We start from the raw sequence: 9,702 nt of genomic DNA, 5'->3' as shown, positions 1-9,702 counted from the left end.
TAAGAATTAGTTATGGTCATAAATGCCTTAAATTAAAATAGCAACCGAAATCTCCTCTGTTTTAAATCTCCTAATATATGTTATCCGAATTAATTTAATTTAGGGACCCAGTCTATGCAGATTCATGGACAGTGTTGGAGTGGAATGCAGCACTTCTCGTGTAACAATTCCCCACATTAATATTTATGTAGCATATGCAATCTATTTCTGTTATTTTTATGGTTGTTATTCTATGTCTGCAAAGGTCATTTAAATTATACTGCGGCCGAAAATTTGTTTCATAAATTTTGATATAAATACTAATTACACACTATAGTAATGCCAGCAGGGATCCTTTCATTTATCACATTTATATCACCTTCGCTGCTTTAGTGATGACATAATGGAAAGCAGTGAAAAACTGGGACAGTTTTATTCTAATATCCTAAAGCTAGTAGGAGTTGCAGCAGGTTGACTTAGTGAATAAGGATTCCTACCACAATTCTTGGGATTTAAGAATCTTTAATAAGGTACGAAATGTTACCAAACAGTTCTGTAAACTAAATTTTACATACCAATTCTTCTAGCCATAAATATTGAATATCTTGTAACAGGTATAACCGGACCTTTACATGCGGATAAATATGGAAATTAGGATTTATATACATTATGTTCTTGTATTTGCCAAAAGCAACGGACAGATATAGTTTATATCTTTTTTTTTTTTTTTAATATCACTTTACATAAACAAATGTAACAGTTTGACACGCAGATCCAGGCTTTCACTATACGAATTTCTTGACAGGACGTGTAACAACATTTTACTGCACTACTTAGACTGGACTTTGGGACGAAATGTTGCACTTTATACAAAAAAGCACATTAATACCAATAATATTCTGTTAGATCGACGTTTAGACTGTAATAATACAAAGTAATTCACATTTTGATACACATTTACTAGAACATTCTTGCCATTCAGTACAAATAGTTGAATTTCTACCTCTTCCCTCTGCCCCCCCACCTCCTCCTCCCCCCCGCCGCCGCTCCCGCCCGCCCGCCCCTCCCCCCACATATATGCAAAGACCACAAATCCACATATCCCCTTATTCAACTTGCGATATAACTATTTACAAAATCAAACAGTACACTTTTTTTGTTGTTTTGTTTTTGAAGCTAATAATTCTGTATTTACAAGAGGGGATGGGGGGGAAGGCCGCTGCCCGAGCAGACATGCAGTTGGCGATCTCTAATCAGTGGTTTCCAGTAAAGCCCTACACAGTTGGCATTTGCCCTGGTAACCTTGTCTTCTTATGCATTCTACTAACCCCTTCGCCTACCAAGCCTTGGAACAGAGCAGAGCAATCAGGAAAAAAAAAAAGAAAAATAAAAAAAAAAAAAAAAGAAGAAAAATTAAAAAAAAAAAAAAGAGAGAGAGAGAAATAACAGAGAACAAAAAAAAATTTTAAAAATTAAGTCTTCATTTTACTCAGTCCTGGGTCTACTGGCAGCATTTTATTTTTGTTTGCCCATTTAAATTTTGATTTCAGAGTGTCCATTATTTTGGAGTCTTTAAATAGGATATTTGTTTGCTCGCTTGGGGCTTTTTTTTTTTTTGTTTCGGTTTGTGTTTTGTTGTTGTTGTTGTTGTTTTGTTTTAGCGTTTTAGACGTACCATTCGTTAAAATTTGATGTAAGCGTGCTGTGGCTGGACGTGTGATGGACTGCGGAGGAGGAAGGGGATAAGGAGCTGGCAGTCTGGTTTTCTGTGGATGGAGACACGATGGTTGGAGGGGTGGAGGACTCGTAGCCTGAGCTGGCGGCGGGAGAAGGCTGGGACCCCTGCGAGGATGATTCATGGACCTGCAAGAGAAAACCCGGGCAGAGATAGAGAGCGGCGGCGGACGGAGGCCTCGGCCTGGGGACGCGCCAGACAACGGGACCCGGCAGCGGGCCCCAGGCTCGGGCTCTCCCGCGGGGCTCCCCGGCGGCCCCGGCTCCAGCCCCGGCCCCTGCCCGCCGGGCAAGGCCGGACTGCGCCCCCCGGCTGCGTCCTGGCGCTGCCTCCCTGCCCCTCCCCGGGTGAAGCGCACCGAGCGCAGGCCCCGCGGCGGGGCCGGGCCCGGGCCCGAGCGCGGCCCGGCGGGGCTGGGGGCCGAGCGCGGCCCGGCGGGCCCGGAGCCGGGGCCCCGCCGCCCTCCGCCCGGGCAGGCCCGCACGCCAGGCGCCCTCCATTTACCTTCATGTGCTTTCGGAGGGAGCTGGGGTGCGTGTAGGACTTGTCGCACATTTTGCAGAGATAGGGCTTGTCGGAAGTGTGCACATGCATGTGCTTTTTGCGGTCGCTGCTGTTTGCAAAGCGCCTGTCACAGCCCTCGAACTCACACTTAAATGGTTTTTCACCTATTGCAGAGGGAAGGGGGAGGGGGGGGGAAAGGGATCTGATTAAGCAGGGCCCGGCTGGATCCCTCATTGTCATCGCACCGCCGGACGGAGCTCAGGGCTCCATTTCAAACACTTGCAACTTTCTAACTTCAGCGAGCCTCAAATCCCAAAACCTCTCTTCTAGTCTCTATCCTTTCCGGACCTCCGACTCCCACCAAGTGCCCGTTTCGGAGAGCCGGGGAGCTAAATAACTTTTTTTTTTTTTTTTTCCCTTCCTTTTGGAGGGGCGAATTTCCTTTCAACCCCAGTCCCGGGCACCTCTCCCTCTTCACAACGCTCCGAGCGAGAGAGCAGGCGTGGTGGGATATTACACACGATCCTCAGCGTCTGCTTTCCGATTTTATAGCTCGTTCTCGTAATATTTTACTCTCTCACCCACCCCAGCCCCCTCCCCCATATTTTCTTGCAATATTGAAAATTATCCGGCCCGGGAAATCAACGAGAGGGCAGCTCCATAAACCCTCGGCAAAAGTGCTAGGGAAAGCGGCTCTGGCTTTCAGCGCTCGGGGGTGAGAGCAAGGGGAGATCGCTCTCCCGGCCAGAAGCTGCTGCATTCCCACCTCCCACGAAGGAAAAAGTTCTCAGGAATACCGGCGCCTCCCCTCCGCACAACAATAACACAGTAACGCGCCGGGCTCGGTTTGTTTAATATCGCTCAACGGAATTAAATATTTACCAAGCCCTGAATTGCAGAGAGGAGACGAATGAGCTGCCCGCAACATTTAGCACAATTTCTCATCGTGCCACAGCCAAAACTGCCGAACAATAATTAATTAAAACCTATAAATTTAAACAGGACAGGTTGCTGCGATCCCCCACCCCACCCCCTCCGCCCTAACAATCCCAGCAGCAAACCCTGCCGTCCTCCCCCTCTGCCTCGGCAGGGATCATTTTCTTTTTGTTGCTGCTGCTGCTGGCGTGGCTGTGACCGAGCTCGTTTTGCAGCGGAGCTCCGAGCCGGCCTCTCCCGGAAAAAAAGCAGCGGTCCCTGGACCAAACCCCCTCCTCCCCGTGCGAGCCTCAGCCAAGCCGGCCCCCCGAGCCCTCCGGCACGGCCCCGCGTCCCGCTCCGGCCCCGGCGCTCGGCGCTTCCACTCGCAGAGAGAAAAGCGACAGAGAATGTTACCGTACCTGTATGAGTTCTTTTGTGTATTTTGAGATTCTCTGATCTGGCAAACACTTTGCCACAGCCTGGGAAAGGGCAGGGGAAAGGTTTTTCACCTGTGTGGACTCTGATGTGATTTACAAGTTTATATTTGGCCTTGAAAGGTTTCCCCTCTCTTGGACACTCTTCCCAGAAACATATGTGATTGGACTGCTCGGGTCCTCCAACGTGCTCCACCGTGACATGAGTCACCAGCTCGTGCATCGTGCTGAAAGTTTTGTTGCAGGACTTTTTGGGGTTTGACAATTGCTCGGGCTCAATCCACTTACAGATGAGTTCCTGTTTGATGGGCTGCCTCATGTAACGAAAGAAGGCCCCTGCCCCGTGGTGGGCTGCCATGTTCATGTTCATGTGGCCGTAGCCGTGCAGCTGGGTCGAGGCGTAGTGCTCGGAGCGGGGGCTGGTGACCTGGCCGTACTGGTCGGGTCTGCCGTACATGTCTCCGGAGAAGCCCAGGCGCATCTGCCCGTTCACCACGTTAGGCGAAGCGTGGCTGGTGGCTTGCTCGTGCAGCCCCGGGAAAAGTATATGTCCCGCGGCATCTGTGTGTCCGTGGGGTCCGGCGAAGCTGCCGGCAGCGGAGGCGAAGAGGCTGTGCTGGGCGCTGGCGGCCGCCGCCTCCCCGAAGCCGCGGTTGCGGAACAGAAAGTCCCGGGTGGAGTTGAAGGCGGCGCTGGAATAGGAGCTGACATGGGTCGGGTGGTGGTGGTGCCCCAGGGCCGCCGCAGCGTAGCCGGGCGCCTGCGAGGTGAAGGCGGTCTGGCCGGCCGAGGCCAGCTCGTGGGTGCTGGGGTTGATTTTGAAGGCGCCCATGCCGTCGGCGAAGGGGTTGATCCCCAGCCCCACTTCTCTGTCCGTGACATCGGCCGTGGAGTGGTGGCGAGAGGATCCGAAGGTAGTGACTCCTATGGCGGGATACTGCGGTCCAGCATCCAGAAGCATCTTCCCAGCGTCGATGCAGCAACCAAAAAAAAATCACGCGCGCACACACACAACGCGGAGAGAAGCAGCAGCAGCAGCAGCGGCAGCGAAAACACCCTCTTTGGAAAGTCAGCGACGATCACCACCAAAGCAACCACATCAAAAACACCCCCTTCGGCATCAGCGCAGGGGGAAGGAAAAAAAAAGGGGGAAAAAAAAAAAAAAGGCTGGTGCGGAAGGGGGGAAGAGATCTTCGCAGTCGCAAATAATAATAATAATAATAAAAATGTGCCCCAAAAATATTCACTGTCTCTCTGCTTTGACTTTTCAGGAGGTTTAAGTGGGGAAGGGGGGTTGGGTGAGCTCAAAAATAAACTGGCTGCAAATAACAATAACGGCGAGAGTTCAACACAAGCAGCAAAAAAAAAAAAAAAAAAAAAAAAAAAATTTAAAAAACCAAAACAAAAAAGAAACTTCCTTCAGTGATTTTTTTGGCTATAGGAATGTTGCAAAGTGGCCGAGAGATTGTTTCTCTCTCCTCTTCGAGCTTCCCCACACTCACCCGATTTTTTTTTTCGGGGGGCCTTTTTTTTTTTTTTTTTTTTCGCTCCGCAAAAAAAAGGCGCAAATCATACACAATATTGTCTTTTGCGGTTTATCTTCCTGGGGAGAAACTTTCACCTCCTCAGCCGGGCGGTGAACGCGAGACTGATAGCGGCAATCATTCCTGCAGATAAATGAATTGAAAAGACGACACCGTCCCCCCCCTTGATGAATGGGAGCCGGGGGCGGAGCGCCGTGCGGGCGGACGTGGGCGCGTATTGGCCGGCTGCGGCTCCCCCTTCCCCGCGTCGCTGCCCCCGGCCCCGCCGGCTGCGGGCGCTGATTGGCCGCGCCGCCTCATCCATCGCAGGTATTGTGGCGTCCTGACACCGCTCTGACAAACGGGGCTGCGGCAGCCCCAACTTTTTTTTTTTTTTTTTTTTTTAATATATATATATAAGGCTTCTTTTTTTTTTTTTTTTTTTTTTGCTTTCGCCTTTTTTTTTTTTTTTGCCCCCACCAAAATATTTCCAGCGCATCTTTTTGTGTGTATGTGTATGCTAAGGAAAAAAATATATATATATCTGCTATTATTATTAGGGTTATCTTGTTCCCCGCTCTCCCTGTCTCTGTCCCTCTGTCTCCAGCATTCTGATAATGATGGTTATGATGATTTCGTGGTGATCCTGAATTTTTAAGATCACTGAGCAACTTTTTAGGCTTTGGAAAGAGAAGCCCTATAGGGATTCGCGTCTTTTGAAGGTGTTTTCTTCTTATTTAAAACTGAAGCTCTCCGAGAGTACGTGCTGGGTGCACTTGATTTTATTTTTAAACACCAGGCGTGATTTCTCTGTGTAGCTGACTCTATCCCTCCATCAGGTCTCTGAAATAAATCTTGTTTTCTGCACCCATCAAAACGCAGGTGGGTGAGCACTCTTAACTTTCTAATTTTGTTGTTGTTGTTTCGCCTCCTTTTTTTTTATTATTTTCCTTCTCTCTTCTCTCTCGCTCTCATTTTCTCTCACTGTCGCTTGCTCTGTCGTTTACGGAGTCTCTCTCATTCAGGTAAAACTGTAAATTTTCCAAACTTACATTATTTCTCCTCCTACTGCATGTAACTCACGATTACTTTTCTCTCCCTCTCTTTCTCTCTCTCTCTCTCGCTCTCTTTTTTTGGTAAAAATTTATTTTAAATCCTCGATAGGAGCAATGTAAATTTTCTGACATTCAAACCTTTTCTAGTTCACAAATCAGTCACCCTTGTCACAGTTATTGAAATTCCTCAACTTGCCACACCAGGACGGTGGAAAAAGCAGGCGGTGTCTTTGTTGCTGACCAGGCTTTTGATCGCCAGAGAAAATTTACTTACCTTCAGATGAGTGAGCAGAAAAAGAAATAACACTCCCTTTGATTTAGTTAGAAAAATGCAGACATTTGGATTCAGTGCAAACATACAACACTTGGTTGTTTTCTAGATGCAACCCTCGATTAACCTGTCTTTCCCCAGCTCAAAGTCTATTGAAAAACTGTGGATAGTTCTTTTTTGTTCCCGCTACAAAGAGCCATTGACTATATATTAAAATGATTGTTGAAAGGTATAAGTATGGTATTTAAAAGCAGAAAACCTTTGTGGCTTAATCAATTAAGCTAAGCAACATTTGTACAATATTTTAAACGATGCTTCGGCTCGTAAAAAAAAAAAAAAAAGAAAGATCTCAAGAAACTTTAAAATATAGACGTCTTTGTGTGTGTATGTATAGATACACTTACATATGTGTCCATGTGCGTACATATATAAAACTGGCAAATTATTTATTTACTCAGTCGCCTGCATATTCATTAGCTCTAATTATTTTCTAGTAACGAAAACACCAAAAGCTCGCTAAGAGTCAGACTCCATACATTTCGCCTTTGTTCAGCCCTTCACTTGCCTCCTTCGCAGCTCAATCCGAGCCCCTCCAATTCCTAGTACCAAACAAAGAAACTTTAAACTCATCCTCTCTAATTAAAGCCGCTGGTAAGCAATCCGCAGCGCAGGTACTGGGGAGTCGGACCAGCAGCGCTGCTTCGAGAACCCTTCTCGGGTGAGAACTGCCTCATTTTGAGAGGTATAAAATAGCCACTGAGGCTAGAAAACAAACAAACAAACAAACATCAACGACAATAAATAAACTTTGATACGCCTTGATGGAATGTTTCACTGCAGTTTATCTGCAGACGCATGGTGCCTCTGCTCGGTGCGTGGAGATAGCTTTCAAAGAAGATCTATTATGTAATTTTCCTTGGATCTCGGGAGGCTTTACAGGATTTGGTGGGGTTGTAGATTTTTTTAGAATAATGGCGAGCTGAATCTACACGTTTGCATTTATTCTACGAAATCTATTTGATGGAATTGCAATAGCTTATAGCAACAGGTATACCCGCTCTAGGGAGCGCCTGGGTGTGGACACGATCTTAAGGCGGGTGCTGCACTACTTTCTGTATTTGGTGCAAAAATTAAGCGGAGGACAGAGTTGTGAGCCTTATTGTGAAGTGTGTTGGGCTGTGGCATTCGGAGAGCTAGAAAGTTAGGTAGTTCAGTGCTAGCCTGCCTCCCAGTGCAAGGGGAGACCAGTGATCATTCCAGGTCGGTACAAAATATACGAGAAGGCAGACGAGAAGGTATTTTTAGGAAGCGTATCTAAATATACAGTGTAAGAGTGAATGTAAAAAAAAAAAAAATGTTGTGGGTTGTAGAAGTTATCAAGTGGGATTTGCGGTGCGCTCTCTGCAGGAAACGAAAGCTGCTCCAGTTCAAAGCCACATGCACCAACGTGACATATAAGCCATTAAAATATCATCCTGACGGCTCATTTCTGCTTCATCATACATTCCCTAACTGCTTCCAGAAAGCAAGAAAAGAAGAAATGAAGGATGACCGCCTCGATGGAAGAGCCAAAGAGGTGGTGGGTTCTTGGGGGGGGGGGTTATTGTTTTCTTCTTTCATTCTCTCTTTCTTTTCCTTTCCCCTCCACCCCCAGTTTTATTTTTGCCAGTTCAGAAAAGAAGGGAAACCTTCAACAGGTCGCAGGGGTAAGTGCCTGGGTATAGGGGGTGCCTGTGCAGTCCGGGCAGCAGGCTAACCACCCCCGCCTGCCCCAAGAGCTGGACGATAGCTCCCTGTCGTCGGGGGGGGTCGTCGGGAGGAGGCTTGGCCACCCCGGGAAGAAGCGCTGGAACCTTGCGGTGCGGGGGGGCAGTGCCTCTGCTGCCCCTCGCCCACGTGGAGCAGGGGCCCGGCGGCACCTCGGCGGGCGGGGGCGGGCGGAGGGCCAAGAGCCCGGGAAGCACCGAAGGGGGTCCGACACCTACTGTCGGACGCCGGGAGCCGCGCCCACCCCTCTAAATGCAAAGGGAGGCTCGGCCCGGAGGTCGGTGCAATGTAGAGCGGCGGAGGTCCCCGGAACGGGGCAGCGGGGGGCGCAGAGCGGGGCTCAAGCGCTCCCGACCCCGACAGCGCCGGGCTCGCTTCGGACGGCAAGCACCGGGACCGGACGGGTCCCGCGGCCGCCCAGACAGGACCAGAAACTCGGGGCGGCGTGCAGAGGCGGGCGAGCGCTGACAATGGCGAGCCCCGTGGGGAGGCGTCCCGGGGGACGCGCTCCCCGCCCAAGCCTCTCCCACGGCCGCGCCCGGTGCCACGGGGGCGCTCCGGGGGACCCGGCTCTCCGGTACCGCAGGCCCTTCTTTATAGGCGGGTGCGGCAGGGACGGAGCCCGGGAGCTCGGCCGGCCCCCTCCGGCCTCTCCCCGCCCCCCCTCCGGCAGAGCCGGGGGGGCCGCTCGGGGAACTGGGTGCTGCCGCCCGCTTCCCGCAGAGCCCGGGGAGGGGCTGCCACCCCGGTCCCGGCCCCTAAGGGTCGTCCCGCGTCCGAAGCCGGCTGGGGAAGGGGGAAAGCTCCCAATTCCCTGCCCAGGGTGATATATCCGAAGGTGACCTCTGACCCGAGCAAAACTCAGCGTGCCAGCCCCGAGCACCGGCAGAGAGCCGACCGATGGGGACTGGCGTGGGCTTCTCGCCGACCCTTTTCCCGTCACTCCTTTGTCACGCACCATCCCTCAGTCCCGGGAAGTCCAGCCCGTTGGTCGGGCTTGTCTCGGGGCTCCCTCCACCCGGAGACGGGGAACTTTATTTCTGCAGCGATCACTTCCCGGGGAACGCTCCCTCCGCCCTGGGCGGCCGCGGAAAGTACAGGTTTCGTGACAAGCCGGTGGCGGCGGGGCACACGCCGTGCCTGCTGCCGCCCACTCGGTCTGGTTCGCAACCCCGCCCGGGGGCGCCGGGATCCCGCGGGGCGGCGGCTGCTCCGGCCCCGCTCAGCCGGCGCACCTTGGACACGCTGCGGGAGCGAGCCTTTAGGGAAGGGGGGCGGGCCCCACGGCAGCCCCGGAGCCACACCGGAGGGGAACTGGTACCCCACACCAGCGCCCGACATCCCAACAGTTTGGGCAAGGGGACATCCTCATCCTCCTGCTCCGCCGACGGCGCAGTGCAGATGAGAAAAGCGTGAGAGGTCGAGCCAGAGTTTATCCAATATTTACTCTGAAATGCAGAACTGTTTTGCCTTCCTTTTTGTCATCTGGTAACCATTTGAAATATTAAATGCAGCG

General features: G+C 51.0%; 1 protein-coding gene across 1 annotated transcript; it reads right to left on the bottom strand.

Annotated features, from left to right (window-relative positions):
• Positions 1-1,603: 1,603 nt before the first annotated feature.
• ZIC1 (Zic family member 1) lies at positions 1,604-4,531 on the bottom strand. Its single transcript, XM_058843977.1, is given in 6 exon segments — positions 1,604-1,842; positions 2,219-2,382; positions 2,436-2,447; positions 2,498-2,507; positions 3,244-3,312; positions 3,314-4,531. Coding segments are annotated over 6 exon segments (1,671 nt in total). The 3' UTR covers positions 1,604-1,644.
• Between the last annotated feature and the right edge of the window lie 5,171 nt (positions 4,532-9,702).

The sequence above is a fragment of the Poecile atricapillus genome, chromosome 8, assembly GCF_030490865.1.
Source record: "Poecile atricapillus isolate bPoeAtr1 chromosome 8, bPoeAtr1.hap1, whole genome shotgun sequence".
NCBI lineage: Eukaryota > Metazoa > Chordata > Aves > Passeriformes > Paridae > Poecile > Poecile atricapillus.
The sequence above is the reverse complement of the archived record's forward strand: the minus strand, read 5'-3'. Positions and strand labels throughout refer to the sequence as shown.